At 44.1% G+C, this 17349-nt stretch overlaps 1 protein-coding gene across 1 annotated transcript in view; it reads right to left on the bottom strand.

Annotated features, from left to right (window-relative positions):
• Positions 1-388: 388 nt before the first annotated feature.
• LOC141253902 (fructose-1,6-bisphosphatase 1-like) overlaps positions 389-17349 on the bottom strand; it is a 44414-nt gene continuing 27453 nt past the window's right edge. Inside the window, exons 6-7 of the mRNA XM_073670969.1 lie at positions 6086-6205; positions 389-731 (exon numbers count right to left, since the gene is read on the bottom strand). Of these exons, the coding sequence (XP_073527070.1) occupies positions 540-731; positions 6086-6205 (312 nt within the window). The 3' untranslated portion in view covers positions 389-539. The remainder of the gene's footprint in view (positions 732-6085; positions 6206-17349) is intronic.

The raw sequence follows: 17349 nt of genomic DNA, 5'->3' as shown, positions 1-17349 counted from the left end.
AACAATTACAATAATCTTGAACAAAATGTGACGGCGACTGGTACAGGAGGAGAGAGGACCCTGCCCGTGAGGGCTCACAGTCTTCAAGGGATATAGTAGGTGAGGATAGGGCTAGTCGTGTATCTGTTACAGATAGCTACTTCACATTAGCTGAAAAACCTGTCACAAACATGGCTATAGAACAAGTATCAGGTGGTGTTATTGGCTCAAAGGGGTTTTGGGGGAGGGTACATAATTCTAATCACCCATACTCTTTCCCATAATCCACATTCCTCGATAGACTTTGATGGAGAGGTCTTTTTTTCTACCAAACTATACAACTGTTAACAAAACAAGTATCTGTTCTGACAGATCTTAATTAATTCATAGACAATGTCAGACATGCGTCTTCAAGCATAATATAAAAATTTATTTTTTCTTTCTTAGTTAAACAGGCACTTTGTGTATAAAAGTAAGAAAGTTGCGGTCTTGAATACGTGTGAAATATTGCAGACGTGGAATATTTTCTTTGGTTCTCTTCAGTTTGGTCCAGCGGCTTTTTATTTCTTGGCGTGTTTTTTGAAAATCTCAATGTATTCCTTAACATCTTCTGGAGAGCCTAGAGCTATGGGCATCCTTTGATGGATGTTGTCTGGTACAATATCCAAAATGTTCTCCAATCCATTGGTGGCTAGGCCTCCAGCCTTTTCCATAATATATGCCATGGGGTTGCATTCGTACAAGAGTCTCAACTATTACCAAACAAATGAAAAAAGTCAAATTATAAAAGGGAATCAACAGATCATATGAATGTCTGCAAGTGCTATCAGTGGATCTATATGCAAATAGTCTCTTCGCAGAGGAAGAGAACCAGTCTCTAATGCCACCTAATGGAAGTACCAGTCCTATAAGCCATTAAGGACCCTTTCATAATTGCCATATAACTTAAAGGGGTTGTCCAAAAACCAACAGTGAACCTAATCAGATATAAATATTTAATTTTAAAAACTACTACTTTTGTAATGTACATTAAAAATTCCCTACTATTCCCTCTCTACTTTAACTTCCTTTGTCAGTTTTTCTTTCCACTTCCAATGACATTCCGTTGGTGTCTCCCAGAATGCACTGGGGATTCTCAAACAGAACGTCATCAGGGGGCCAGGGCTTGTGTCACTCACTGCTGCTTTTTTCCTCACCCTGTAAAAGTACTTCATCAAGGGGCTGGTGCTGCAGTCACTCCGATGCATGCTTTCCCTGCTTGCTGATTTCATTTCCTTTTCAATGTGCACGGCCAGTGCGCTCCCTTGTTGGCTCTAAAGTGATGAGCTGGCAAGAGAGCATGTATTGGAATTGACAAATGACACGCTCAGTAAAACAGACTAGACCAGCCCCTGAAACAAACATCACTGTTGACGTCCTGTTGCAGGGTGTTGACAGCAGATGTGGGGAGTGACTGCAGTGCCAGCCCCTGATGACAGTTTCAGGGTGGGAAAGAGGGAAGGGTTAAAAAAAAAAAAAATAGGAGACAGTGGCAAGTGACGTTAGCCCTGGCCCACTGATTATGTCCTTTGAGAGTCCCCAGTGCATGCTGGGAGAAGGGGACGCTCTCCAGCACCAAATGGAAATGGTTGAAACTTAGCCTTTCATAATATAGGAAAAAAAAATTGAGAGAATGTCCGTGTCACTTTATGAGGTAATAACTCTGGAACGGATCCAAACTGATTCGGAGACACAGAGACACACACAGACACACACAGACACACACAGAGACACACAGAGACACACAGAGACACACAGAGACACACAGAGACACACAGAGACACACAGAGACACACAGAGACACACAGAGACACAGAGACACACAGAGACACAGAGACACAGAGACACAGAGACACAGAGACACAGAGACACACTTTACATCAGCACAATTTTGGAACCAAAAGTTTTTTTTTTGTTAGGAAGTTATAAGGGTTAAAAGTTGACCAGCAGTTTCTCGTTTTTCCAACAAAATTTACAAAACCATTTTTCACATTTGAAGTGACTTTGAGGGGTCTTTATGACAGAAAATACCCAAAAGTGACACCATTCTAAAAACTGCACCCCTCAAGGTGCTCAAAACCACATTCAAGAAGTTTAACCCTTTAGGTGCTTCACAGGAATTTATAAATTTGTGGAAGAAAACAATGAACATTTCATTTTTTTTTTCACGGAAATGTTACTTTAGACACAATTTTTTTTACATTTTCACAGTGGGAAATGGGTAAAAATGTAACCAAAATTTGTCACACAATTTAAGCAGAATGTAGAAATACCCCATGTGGCTGTACAGTACTGCTTAGCCACACGGTGAGACTCGGGAGGGACGGAGCCCTAATGGAGCACAGATTTTCTTAGAGTAGTATGCAGTCTCCATATACAGACCAAAAGTTTGGACACCTTCTCATTTAAAGATTTTTCTGTATTTTCATGACTATGAAAATTGTACATTCACACTAAAGGCATCAAAACTATGAATTAACACATGTGGAATTATATACTTAATAAAAAAGTGTGAAACAACTGAAAATATGTCTTATATTCTAGGTTCTTCAAAGTAGCCACCTTTTGCTTTTGGAAGCTGTCCAAACTTTGTCTGTACTGTACATACTGTAGTATAATTCAGATGAACCCTGAGGGATCCATTCACTATAAATGAGGCAGCAGAGTTAGGGCTCCTTCACACATCAGTGTGTTCGGTAGGTGGGGCGACAGTTCCCACACGTACCAGAGACACATTCACATGCAAACCCAATCAAATGAATGGGTCTGTTCACATGTCAGTGTGTTTCCACGGACAGTGTGTCCGTGGGCAAAACACATTGACATGTCCATTTTTTCACGCTGCACGGGCTGCAAAACGTCCCACACTGATGATACACGGATGACACGTACCGGCGCCTGGGAATCAGTGAACAGTTAGCACTGTTCCCAAGCCCTGGGTGCTCAATGCTGCCACCATCATTGTCCCCTGCTTGTGCTGCAATCAGCGCGAGCAAGGGTCAATGAGGAAAGCAGTATTCTGCTCCCTCTGTGTCCTGGTGTAAAAATAAGAATAAAATAAAAAAATCCTTATACTCACCTGTCCGAAAATGTCCCCCGCGATAATCAACCTGACCGCTCTCGCAGAGGTGCCGGGAAGAATGACTCACTTGAGCGAGCCCCAGAGCTGCGCTGAGCTCAGTGAGTGACAGGAAACCGCTCACTGAGTGAGTCAGTAAATCTCTGCAGCTACTCAGCGTGAGCAGTCAGTTGGGTCACAGCCGGGGGACATCTTCGGACAGGGGAGGATAAGGAATTTTTTTTTATTATATTCTTATTTTTACACCAGGACACAGCAGGAGCAGAATACTACTCTCAACACTGATCCATGGTCACGCTGATCGCAGGGGACAACGATGAGGGCAGCGTTCAGCACCCGGCGCTTGGGAACAGCGCTAACTGTACACCGATTTCCAGGCGGTGGGACGTGTGATCCTGATGCGGCACACGGTTGCCACACAGGTGCACACGAACATCTCCGGTACCGGACATATCAGGACGTGTGAAACCGGCCTTACTCTGGACTCCATCTGGCCTCTGTATAGCAGTGCCTTTTTTTCAGAGGTTCACAAGACTGTGGCCGACGGCCCTTTTATGCACGCCTAATAAAAAGACGGACACCGTGGGTTCACAGGCCAGACGGCCTCCATCTGCCTCATTACAGGGAATCTTCCACCGGGGGTTCTGTCTGAATCACGCATTTCAGAGATGTACATGGAAACCCCGGTCTAAGCGCTCAACGCAGGATAAATGTGAGCAGAGCCTTACTGTGATCTTTGAGAGGCAGAATGAACAAATCAGCAGCCTGTGAAGAATTTGTTATTTATTTTTTACGTCGTTCCTTGTGCGGTATAAGTGATTAGACGACTTTATTCTTCGGGTCGGAGCGATTACAGATTTATATCGGGTTTTTATGTTTGGCAGCTTTCACACACTAAAAAGCTTTCTTTTGCAAAGACTCGTTTTTGCATTGCCATATTTTGAGAGCAATAAGGGCTTGTTTTTTGTGGGGCGAATTGACGTTTTTTTTTTTTTATTGGTACCATTTTCAGGCACAAGGCCTTTTTTAATGCTTTCTATTCCGATTTTTGGAAGGCACAATAAACAAAAACCAACAATTCAGGAATTGTTTTTTTTTTTTTTATGCAGTTCTGCATGTGGTAAAATTTCATAAGACCGCTTTATTCTTCGGGTCAGTACATTTACAGCGATACCACATTTATATTTTTTTATGTTTTGGCGCTTTTACACAAACTTTTATAGAAAAAAAATATATTTTTTGCTTTATTCTGAGAGCTATAACTTTATTTTACAGCTGATGGAGCTGTATGGCGGCTAGTTTTTTGCAGGACAAGATAATGTTTTCAGGGGTACCATTTTTAATTTTAATTAAATTTTAATTTACATTAGTCTTTTTGATTGGGTTTTATTCTACTTTTTGTTCGGCGGTATGATAAAGCACCATGTTTTGCTTTGTTTTTTTTATGGTGTTCACTAAAGGGATTAACTAGTGGCAGTTTGATAGGCGAGGTCGTTCCGGACGCGGCAATACCAAATGTGTGCACTTTTTTTCCATAATACTATTTATCTATGGGTAATAAAATATATATATTTTTAAAACTTTCTTATATACTTTTTTTTACTTAGTCCTACTATGGGATCACTACTATACCTTATGACCTGTCTGCTCTGCAGACACAAGTTAGTTTGATCATGCGCAGTGAAAGGTCAAGCTAACTTGCTGGTGCCCGGTGACCCGGATGTAGTCAGACATCAGGTCACCATGGCAATGATCGGGCCCCCGCGCTGATAGGGCGGGGTCTCCGATCCAAGAGCAGGGGGGGGCATCTGTGATCGTATTTAGGGTGTTAAAGTGCTGGGAGCGGTGCAGGCACAGCTCCTGGCACTGAGTGTCGGGTGTCAGAATCTGCTGAAACCCGGCGGTGATCGCACCCGCGCAGCCTTTTTTTATCCTATAGGATAAAAGACTAAGTTTTCTCTACTTCCCTTTGGTACTGGAGAACATTCAGTTTTAGACCATTGAGCGTTATTGGACCTGGAAGCCAGAAGGGTGCATACTCCATGCACCGCATCCAGACCACAGACTGTCTACCCTGGAAGTCGCCTGGGATAGTGATCTCTAAGGGCTTGCTCAGACAAGTGTATAAATCGGATGAAAATCAGGGGGGGGGGGGGGGGGGGGGCAGAACAAGGATGACAACCGCGGAAGTAAAATCATACCACTTTTCAGGATGTGAATGGGACCAATTTTTTTTATTTATTTTTTTAATACATGAATGTGAGTGTATCCTGACATGTGGTTAGCTGAAAGAACAATATTTGCATTCTGGAGACTCAAATGGCAAGTCAGAAGTGGGAAAAAAATAACAGCCAAATGGAAGTTAAAGTGCAGAGGGAATGGCAGGGAATTTTTAATTGATGTACATTACAAAGGTAGCTACTTTTTAAAATTAAAAAAGTTACATATTGAATATTAGGATCACCATTAGGTTTTGAACAAACCCTCCAAGATAGAAAGCCAAACCTAAATTTTCATTAACAGACATGTGTTTTGGGCTTCTTGCGCCTCATCAGTGCAAAGTAAGGGTTTGGTTAACTGGATGAGAGGCTGTAGATGGCAGGTCTATGGGTTACAGTTGCTCTTTAAGGCGATTGTAGATCTAGTACTGTCTAAACAATTAGAATGAACTTCCAGACATGCAAATAAATGCATACATTAAAGCTCTGTCCACGTTTTTTTGAAATCATGACTCCGTGCTGAATCCGACACAACAGGCAGCCAGAGGACCCCAATGGATTGATTTTCGATAGTCTGTTTAGGTCTACTGAATTACCCTTTAATTTTCACAGAGAAAGATCGCTGCACAGAAGCCAAATAGAGCCTCCGACCCTGATGTGAACATAGCCTCATACTTTGAAATAAGGAGAAAGATATAAGATGACCATTAAAAGGAAATTATAACAACCCATGCTGCTGCCTGCGGTGTTAGAAGTAGATATCACTTACCTTTCCTTTTGGACTTTTTACGTTTGCAGGGTACAGGAAGATGCCTCCATAGACCAATGTCCGATGAACATCTGCCACCATGGAACCAACATATCTACCTCCATATGGGGAACTACCATCCTGTAGCGGAATCGAAAACAATCAGTTCATGGATCTCACAAGACACTGACAATCAGGAAACAATCATGGCATGTGGACTCTCCTGTATATCTGTTACTTTGACATGCTGACTACTCTGGCTCTGCACTGGTGGGCTCTTGTCTCTTTCTTGGTCTTCTTTCCCACTAACTGTTTTTCTCCTTCTTGGTATTGGCTACAAATTAAGGACTATAGTCCTAAGTGATTCCTTGAAGGCTGACCACATTGTCAAAGAACAGGATTCTCCTTGCAGCACTGTCTAACATCTCAGCTTTGAGCAGTGATCCCCTGATCCTATAACCAATCTTCATACTATCGCTCTTCCCTTCCCCCTCCCTTTTTTTGCGGAGTGAAGGCCGAGTTGGCTTGCAGGTGTCTGATTCAGCTATTCCATTGTTGCTCACAATCTCATCCTTCTGCACTGTTTAAGCAGATCACAAATTATCACTTTACTTTTTCCATTTTTTTTGCGGAACGAGTTGTACTTTTGAATGACATTATCAGTGTTATGTAATGTACTGGTAAGTAGGAAAGAAATTCCAGGTGCGGCTAAACAGCTGCAAATTGCTTTTTGGGTTTATTTACCAATTTCACTATATGGTATAACTGACGTGGCAATATGATTGTCCAGGGCAGTATAATTATGCCGATACCAAACATGCAGACTTTGTTATTATTTAAGTGGTGAAAAACACTTTTTTTAAACAAATTTCATACGAAAAAAAAAATTTCACTTGTGGTGCCCTTTCCCGAGACCCCAACAAAACCTCAGAACCAACATATTAGACTAAGTTAAGAAGAGATCCATCAATTAAAGCCATATTTTATTGAAATTAAATAAAAACAAAACAATAAAAAAGCAGAATACCGTTTAGGGGGGACGCTGAACTAAATTTTAATACTATTACAGTACAGAATATAGGGAGCAAACATTCAACAATACAAGTACAGAAAGTATAATTTCAGCCTTACAGATAAGGTTGTCAAATTGGTATATATCAATAGTAACCACAAGTGGGTATCATCTAGGCACTGCTCAAAAAGATATGCCAAAAGGTAAGTAGTATGTATGTATGTATGTATGTATGTATGTATGTATGTATGTATGTATGTATGTATGTATGTATGTAATAAGTGTATATAATTAAGTATAAAAGATGTTGCATCATATTTACAAAAATATACAAGAATTATTCAAGGCAAGTATATAATAATTTTTTATAGCGCCAACATATTCCGCAGCACTTTACAATTTTAGGGGGGACTTCTACAGACAATACAGAATAAGCATATCTCATATCGAAAGGAGGGCCCTGCTCACAAGCTTACAGTCTACAGGAAATGGGGGAGACACAAAAGGTAGAATGTACATATATTGTATAATGCAGCCTTCATATACTAAATAGGATAAATAATAATACATGGACTGGTCGCCAGCCAGTATGTGTACAGTCCTGACCGAGGCTATTAACTACATGGATGATATGAACCTGAAATTGAGGAAGATTTTAATATGGGGGAAAACTGGGACGGACAGATAGTGTGTTTAGGTGATACGCCAGTCTAAAGAAATTAGTTTTTAGGGTCCGCTTGAAACTGTGGGTATTGGGAATTAATCTAACTGTCCTGAGTAGTGCATTCCAAAGAATTGGCGCAGCACGCGAGAAATCTTGGAGACGGGAGTGGGAAGTTCAGATTATGGAGGATTTTAGTTTTAAGTCCTTGGCAGAACGGAGGGCACGTGTAGGGTGGTAGACCGAGACAAGGGAGGAGATGTAGGGGGGGTACTGAAGCATGGAGCGCTTTGTGGGTAAGTGTGATAAGTTTAAATTGAACTCTATATTGGATGGGTAACCAATGCAATGACTGGCACAGGGAAGAGGCATCGGTGTAGCGGTTGGCGAGGAATATGATCCTGGCTGCTGCGTTAAGGATGGATTGGAGAGGGGAGAGTTTAGCAAGAGGGAGACAGATTAGTAGAGAGTTGCAATAGTCGAGACGAGAATGAATAAGAGCTACAGTAAGAGCTTTTGCCGAATCAAAGGTGAGAGACATGTCCTGATTCTTGAGATGTTTTTGAGGTGTAGATGACATGAACGAGCGAGTGGTTTGAGGTGAGGAGTGAAGGAAAGATCTGAATCAAAAAGGACCCCAAGACAGCAGGCTTGTTGCTGGGGAGTAGTGGTTGAGCCACAAACGGAAATAGCAATATCGGGCACAGGTAGGTTAGTGGAGGGAGGAAATACGAGTAGTTCAGTTTTTGACAGATTCAGTTTTAGGCAGAGGGAGGACATAATGTTAGACACAGCAGAAAGACAATCACTGGTCTTTTGTAGTAATGCAGGGGTGATGTCCGGAGCAGAGGTGTATAATTGGGTGCCATCAGCATAGAGATGGTACTGAAAACCGAATCTGCTGATTGTTTATCCAGTAGGAGCAGTGTATAAGGAGAAAAGAAGGGGGCCTAGGACTGATCCTTGAGGAACCCCGACAGTAAGGGGAAGGAGAGAGGAGGAGGAGGAGCCGGCAAAAGACACAGAAGGAGCGGTCAGAGAGATAGGAGGAGAACCAGGAGAGAACAGTGTCCTTGAGGCCAATAGTGCAGAGCATAGTGAGGAGGAGCTGGTGATCCAGTGTTGAATGCTGCAGAGAGATCCAGGAGAATCAGCAGGGAGTAGTGACCATTAGATTTAGCTGTTAGTAGATCATTAGAGACTTTAGTGAGGGCAGTTTCAGTAGAATGTAAAGAGTGGAAACCAGATTGTAGAGGGTCAAGAAGAGAGAGTTGTCTGAGAGATAGCTGATTAGATGGGAATGGACCAGGCGTTCAAGGAGTTTAGAGATAAATGGAAGATTGGAAACAGGTCTGTAGTTGGCCATGCAGTTCTGGTCAAGGGATGTTTTTTTAAGTAATGGATGTATGCTGGCGTATTTAAGAGAAGAGGGAAAGATACCAGATGAGAGGGAGAGGTTGAAAATTTTAGTTAGGTGAGTGGTGACAGCTGTAGAAAGGGACTGAAGGAGATGTGAGGGAATAGGGTCACTGGTGCAGGTAGTAGGGCGAGAAGATGCAAGGCGCCTTATCACTTAATCATCTGTGACTGTTTCGAAGTCAGAAAGTGAGCAAGATACAATGTGGCGGGGGAGAGCATGCATAACGTTTGGGGATTGGGAGAAAATTTCCTGTCGGATATGATCAATTTTTTCTTTGAAATAATTGGCCAGATAGTCAGCGCGGAGGTCGGTGGTCGGGGCATGTGCTGTTTGATTGAGGAGAGAATGAAATGTGTCAAAGAGGCATTTAGGATTATTGGAAAGTGAGATGATGAGATTGTTAAAGTAGGTTTGTTTGGAGAGGTGAAGACCAGAGTTATATGTTTTCAGCATAAATTTATAATGGAGGAAATCTTCGGGCAGATTAGATTTTCTCCACAGCCTTTCAGCATACCTGGAGCACCTCTTGAGAAGATGTGTTTGAGGCGTGTGCCAGGGTTGTCGCAGTCTATGCCGAATTGTTCTTTGTGTAGGAGGTGCGGCTTCATAGCAATATTTCATTATAATGCTTCAATGCAGAGTCGGGACATGAGAGGGAGGAGATTGGAGCCAATGATGATTGCAACTTTTTCATAAATTTCTGGGTGTTAATGGCGCGTATATATTTCTAAAAGTGTGGAAAGTGGGGGTTTCTTGAGTAGCCTCACAGTTCTTGACAGAGAATGAAAGAAGATTATGGTCAGAGAGTGGAAGAGGAGAGTTAGTAAAGTCATGTACTGCGCAAAGCTGGGAGAAGATCAGGTCCAATGTGTTCCCGTCTTCATGTGTAGGAGAATTAGCAAGCTGTGAAAAGGCCGAAGGAGGAGGTTAGGGATAAAAGATGAGCGGCAGATGGGGAAAGAGAATCGCCAATTGGGATGTTAAAATCTCCCATGATTAGAGTGGGGATGTCACAGGATAGAAAATTTGAAAGCCAGGCAGCAAAGTGATCCAGGAACTGATGGGAGGGACCTGGAGGGCGATAGACAACCGTCACTCGCAGGGAGAAGGGCCGGTAGAGTCTGACTGTGGGCCTGAAAAGAAGGCAAGATAAGGGAGGGTACTGGGGGGGGGGATAACCTGAAGTATATTTTGTTGAAAGAAGCAGACAAAAACCTCCACCTGATCTGTTGTCAGGTCACGGGGTATGAGAGAAGTGTAGGCCACCATAGGAGAGAGCTGCAGCGGCAGTGGTGTCTAACTGCTGGATCCAGGTTTCGGTGAGAGCCAGAAGGTTGAGGGAATTCGAGAGGAAAAAGTCATGGATGCAAGAGAGTTTATTACATGCTGAGCGCGCATTCCAAAGGGCACAGTTGAATGAGACAGAAGATATGCAGGGAATATTAATGAGATTAGCAGGGTTTCTGAATGTAACAGGGAAAGAGTTAGTGTTATTATTACTGGAGAGTCCTGGATTAGGAGAAATATCACCTGCGACTAAGAGAAGGAAGATACAAAGAGTGAGCAGATGGTTGAGTGATTTGTGAGAGCGTTTCCTGTGTTGTATGGTGGGAATGAATGGATCTGTGTGGTATAACATTGTGAAGAGAGCATGACAGCTGTACATAGGAGAAGAGAGGAGAGAGGTGTTAATATGGATGAAGTGTGCCGAATTTGTGGGAGAACGGTGAATGTGGATGATCGTAGCAGCCAGAATATAAATGGCACAAATACAAATGGTGATAACTGTTTGCAAAACAGATGACCTGGAAGCAATTTTAATTGTCTTGCATGTATCTGGCAAGGCAAATGACCAAGTGTCACAATTGTAGGTTCTGGAATCCACCATATACCACAATGAACTCCGTGGAAATACCAATACATTAGTGACTCCAAAGTATTTAAGAAGTAAAATATCTGTGGTACTAGGATCCCCTGAGTGGAGTCCAAATAGACAGTCAGCGTCCCCTCACCCCCGTCGCACGTTTCGTCGCCAGCTTCTTCAGAAGAATGACTCATTCTTGTATATTTTTATAAATATGATGCACCAGCTCTATACTTAGTATATATAAAGGGTGTATATAATGGAGTACTTACCTTTGACGTGTCTTTATTTTGAGCAGTGCCTAGATGATACCTACTTGTGGTTACTATTGATATATACCAATTTGTTGACAACATGATCTATAAGGCATATCTGTAAGGCTGAAATGATACTTTCTGTACTTGTATTCTTGGATGCTCCCCCTATATAATATATCTGTACTGTAATAGTATTGAAATTTAGTTCAGCGTCCCCCCTAAACGGTATTCTGCTTTTTTATTGTTTTTGTTTTTATTTAATTTCAATAAAATATGGCTTTAATTGATGGATCTCTTCTTAACTTAGTCTAATATGTTGGTTCTGAGGTTTTGTTGGGGTCTCGGAAAAGGGCACCACAAGTGAAATATGGTTTTAATTGATGGATTGCTACTCAGTCTAATACATTGGTTCTGAGGTTTTGTTGTGGTATTAGTGTGGAGTGCCATCCTATTTATTGTGGAGCACTAAAATGCTCGGGTCGAGCACAATGGAATACTCGGGTGCTCGACCCGAGCCAAGAGCCCAATGTAAGTCTATGGGAAACGCAAGCATTTTTCAGGCGGCTCCCCCCGGCGGTCTGCAGAGGGCCTAAAAATTGCCCAAATCGATGGGAACAGTGCTCAAATGACATGGGAAGACCCCTGGAAGCATTTCTGACTCCCAAGTCACTTCTGTCAACATTGGCAGAGTATTAAGCCACTTTTACAGACTCACCATAAACATACCAAAACTAAACCAAAATGGATTTTCCTGGGAAATATGTTAAGGAACATCCTTTCCAGGGTAATGACTTGTATATAAAGCAAAATAAATAAAAAAACAAAATACTCCTCCACACCTTGGGCTATGTTCACACGTAGCGTTTTTGATGCATTTTTGCACTTTTGCATTGCTTCCAACCGTGACAAATGATTCACCAGGAAATGTCATTTTAACATTTTATAACCTTATCTGGCTATGTTGAGTGTGAGATCTCAGACACATCAGGTTTCATTTATGAAGCAGGGACTCTGAAAGTCACAAAGCTTATTTTTATAAGGCCATCAGGCGGCCTTTACGATTCTTAGAGAGCCATCAGCCGGCTAGGTTTTATTGTTCCCATTACTAAAGAGTGGGTCTCCTATACTGTTATTGCGTATGCAGTGAGTGCCAGGGCTGCCCAAAATTTGGATGCACCCCAATACCCCTTTGAAGAGACTTGGAGGAGGGCCTCCTGAAAACAATATTCCCATTATTAGGAAGTGGGTCTCCCATTGTGTTTGCCTATGCAGTGAATGCAAGGGCTGCCAAAAATTGGGAGGCACTCCAATGCCCCTTGGAAGAGACGTGGAGGAGAGCCTCAAAAAAAATGTTCCCATTAGAAAGGAGCGGGCCTCCTATACTTGTAATGCCCATGCACTAAGTGTATGGGCTGACAAACATTTACCCCTGGAGGGTATACATGAACATACTGTATAAATATTTTTTTTTTTACGGTCATCATAAACACCCTTTAAAAAAATGATGTGGGTGTTGCATGACGGACCACGGTCACCCTGGTGATATGGTGGTGGAGGATGAGGAGAAGGAGGAGGACAAGAGCAAATACGGTCAAATATTGGTACGGTTGGCAAGGTACTCCCTCAGAGTCTTCCCAAACTTTGCACTCCTTGTGAGGGTACCTCAGGGCCTGTGCGATGGGAGGGGCTGAGAAAACTCCCAGAACTTTGACAGTGTTCCCCGGCCTCTGCTGGATTGAAGTTGTGTCTCTCTCGCCTGTACTCCTTGGTTGTCCAACAAAGTGTGCCCTCTGCCGCCAGCGTTTTCAGATGAGAATTTTTTTAAATAGTTCCGCAACAAGGGCCTTCTGGTACAGCCCCATTTTTGTAGACCTGTCCACCTCAGGAATAAGAGATATAAAGTTCTCCTTGTAGCGTGGGTCTAGAAGTGTCATCAACCAGTAATGACTGTCACCCAAAATTTTGAGAACACGAGGGCCATGGGAGAGGCACCGTAACAAACTCAGCCATGCGTACCAGAATACTAACAGGCAAGACTTCCGTGTCCTCACCAAGAGGATGACTGACCATGCTCTCCTCCTCCTCTGTCCTCTGGCCATCCATGCTGAACAGACTGTATGACAGCTGTGCAGGTAGTACCGTCTATAGCGCATGAAACTAGCTCCTGTCCTTCCTCCTCCTCATTGTCACCCAATCCACGTTGGGATGAGATGAGGCTGGGCTGTGTGTAATCACCCTGTATGGTTCCTTGCTCCATCTCATCATGCTCCGCCTGCAATGCATCCTCTTTGATTGTGAGCAGAGAGCGTTTCAGAAGACAGAAGCGGGATGGTGACGCCAATTATGGCGTCATCGCCGCTCACCATCTTTGTGGAGTCCTCAAAGTTTTGGAGGATGGTACATATGTCTGACATCCATGTCCACTCCTGAGGTCTTATGTGTGGAGTTGAACCGATTACCAATGGCCTAGTTGATGCTGGTACTCAACAACTGCCCTCTTCTGCTCACAAATCTTTCCCAACATCTGCAGTTTAGAGTTCCAACGCGTGGGAACATCACACACCAGTCTGTGAGCCGGAAGCTGCAAACGCTGCTGAAACACGGCAAGGGCGGCGGAAGCTGTAGCTGACTTTCTAAAATGGGCACACAGGCTGCGTACTTTAACAAGCAGATCTGGCAGCTCCGGGTAGGATTCGAGAAACCGCTGAACCACGAGGCTAAGCACATGGGCCAGGCATGGTACGTGTGTGAGCTAGTCTCAGACCCGCCACCAGGTTCCGGCCATTGTCACACACGACCATGCCTGGCTGTAGGTTCAGCGGTGTGAGCCACAGATCTGCCTGCTCTTTCAGAGCTGTGCACAACTCTTCAGCATTGTGCGGTTTGTCACCTAAGCATATTAGCTTCAGCATAGCCTGTTGCCGCTTGGCCGAGGCAGTGCTTCCAGCTTGTGACTGGTGGTCATTTCGGAGATTGAGGCTGAAGAGGAGGAGGAGGCTGAGGTGCAGGAGCTGTAGACCGTGGGGGCAACCCTGATTGACCTAGGGCCCGCAATCCTTGGCATCGGGAGGATGTGTTCCATCCCAAGGTCCGACTGGGTCCAGGCTTCCACTATGTTAACCCAGTGTGCCGTCAGCGAGATGTACTGTCCCTGCCCACAAGCACTTGTCCACGTGTCCGTGGTTAGGTGGACTTCCCCGGTAACTGCGTTGTTGAGGGCACGGCTAATGTTTTGGGACACGTGCTTGTGTAATGCGGGGACGGCACACCGGGAGAAATAGTGGCGGCTGGGGACGTCCACCGCCATCAGGTTGCGGAATGCTTCTGTCTCCACGAGCCCAAAAGGCAACATTTAGAGCGCAAGCAGTCGTGAAATGTGAGAATTTAGTAGTGTGGCCTGTGGGGCGTTGGCTGCGTATTTGCGCTTGCATTCCAGGGACTGGGGTATGGACAACTGAACACTGCGACAAGGACGTGGACGTGCTTCCTGATGCAGCTACTTGAGAGTGTGCAATGACAGGTGCAGGGCAGGAGGCATCTTCGCATGCACGACAGCAGAAGAAGCAATGGTGCCACCCGCAGATACTGTTCCTGGACCCTGGGGTGTGGCCCACAAAGTTGGGTGCTTTGCTGCCATGTGCCTGATCATGCTGGTGGTGGTCAGGCTGGTCGTTTTGCCACCTCTGCTGATGCTGGCCTGGCAGCTGGTGTAAATAACCCCAAAAAGGCCATCGGCAGAGTCTTTAGAAAACAACCAGACTCAGGAAGACCTAATAGTTGCAGAACATAGTCAAATCTCATCAGACCTGTATCCATGGGTGTACACCACCGATTAAATCATATAAAAAAAAAAGGGGGGGGGGGGGCGGGAGTGGAAAAGGGAAAAAGGTGTGGATATATACTAATTTAAAAATTCATACACTTTATTAGATTATTAAAATAGATAATATGAGTGCAAATTACTCATGCATCCACAGATGCATATAGGGTGACCATCCTGTTTTACCAAAGACTGTACCCACTGAATAAATCTGGTTGAATGGTGTGTTTGATTCAAATTTGGAATGCTCCAGCCCAGTCCCTTAAATCATTGGGCTATAGCTGTATAATGTACATGGAATTCCCCATAGATAGATATTTGCCTTAAAACTGACCAACAATTCGTTTGCTCAAAAATATATATTTATATAAGATAGAGTGTTAATTATTTGTCTCTATGCAATAGATCATTACAGCTTGCATTACAGGATGGTCACCCTATATGCATCTGTGGATGCATGAGTAATTTACACTCATATTATCTATTTTAATAACCTAATAAAGTAAGAATTTTTAAATTAGTATATATCCACACCTTTTTCCCCTTTCCCTCCCTTTTTTGATAAGACAGAATAGTTGTACTGGCAACTTCCTTCGTGTTGGTGTTACGGGGAATGGTTGTCTTCCTTCTGTCTGCGGCCACCACACTGCTTCTTTCTGCCTGCTGGGTTGCTCTGCCTCCCTCCCCCTATGTGCTGCTCTCATCGCTCTGCATGTCCTCCTGCCAGGTTGGGTCAGTTACTATATCCACCACCTAGTCTTCCACTTCCGCACCCTGGTCCTCCTCCTGACTTTCTGGTAATGGTGTCTCATCATCGTCCACCTCTTGTGACACTTTCCCACCGTCGCCTTCGTGTGACCGTGGCCGCTCAAATATTTGGGCATCGCTACATGCGATCTCCTCTTGCCCCGCTTCAAGTGGACCGGGTGAGAAGCCGAATCTATAAATGGAAGAGTGAACAGCTCTTCAGAGTGTCCAAGTGTGGGATAAGTTGTCTCCGGGCACTCGGCATGGTGGGAAGAAGGAGCATCAGGGTGATCAATATGCGGTCCAGACTCACGGCTACTGAGACTTGACCGTGTGGAAGACAGGGTGGTGGTAGTGGCTTAGTGACTGGAAGCATTATCCGCTATCCAACCAACAACCTTTTGACACTGCTCTGGGTTCAATAGTGGTGTGCTGCGGTCCCCTAGGAATTGGGACAGGAAGGTCGGGAGAGAAGATGTGGGTGTTTGTTGTGGCACAATTTCAGCTTGCCCACGGCCTTGTCCTCTGCATGCACCATCACCATCACGTCCAGTTCCCCGTCCCTTGCCACGTGCCTTGCCCATTTTAAATGGAGGATAGTATCTTCCACACTCACTACAAACGACCGAGTTTGGAGCGAACTTATATGTGATCCGTGTGACGGAGAAAACAGTTTTAAATACCTGGCCTGTAGGTAACTAGTTTGAACAGCAAACTGGTGTGAATTGCTTCACTGACACACAGAAAGATATTTTTAATGGAGGGCAGAAATGGTAGTATTTTCTGACAACGTATATGATTCATGTGATGGAGAAAACAGTTTTAAATAGCTGGATTTCTAGCGCTGTAATTTTTAAAGGACCTGGCTGTATTCTGCAGTGCCAACAAGCAAATGGCGCAGAAAAACGGTGTTCTCTGGATTGCTTTTTAAGCAAACAATGAGGATTAATATCCAAAAAAAAGTATTCCTGGCCCCTGAGACCTGGGCCTTTGTATAGAAATATCTAACAGCAGCAGAAGGCAGAATTGGAATGGAGCCTCTTGTGCTATATGCACTGCAGTCTGCTATATACACCGCCTGCCTATACACCCTGCCTGCCTGATATCTCTGCAGATGGATTAGTCCTCAGAAGGACTGTTTGTTAAGATGGATATGTGTAATGTCTGGTTTTTCTCCCTACCTAATACACAAGCAAATCTCTCCCTGACCCAGCAGCACCTCTCCCTACTCTGATTCCGGAGTGACTGTGACGTGCATTGCGGCGCCAGGTCTGATATAGACCTGATGACGCTGTGAGGCCAGCCAATCACTAATACCACAACCAACATGGCTGCGGCATTACAATGAGTGGCAGGCAATCCCTGCATGTTGATTGGCGCTCTAAAGAGCACCAAACATGCAGGGAGGGGACCAGAGCATCCGCCTGAACATCTCGCAAGTACTCGGCGAGCTCCGAGCATCTCGAGTACTGAGATACTCGGGTGAGTACCGAGTACTTGCGAG

The sequence above is a fragment of the Phyllobates terribilis genome, unplaced genomic scaffold (genome assembly GCF_046119375.1).
Source record: "Phyllobates terribilis strain yellow unplaced genomic scaffold, ASM4611937v1 Scaffold_1__5_contigs__length_1240528914, whole genome shotgun sequence".
In the NCBI taxonomy this organism is placed as follows: domain Eukaryota; kingdom Metazoa; phylum Chordata; class Amphibia; order Anura; family Dendrobatidae; genus Phyllobates; species Phyllobates terribilis.
Note: the sequence above shows the minus strand (reverse complement) of the source record. Positions and strands in the feature narration are given on the sequence as shown.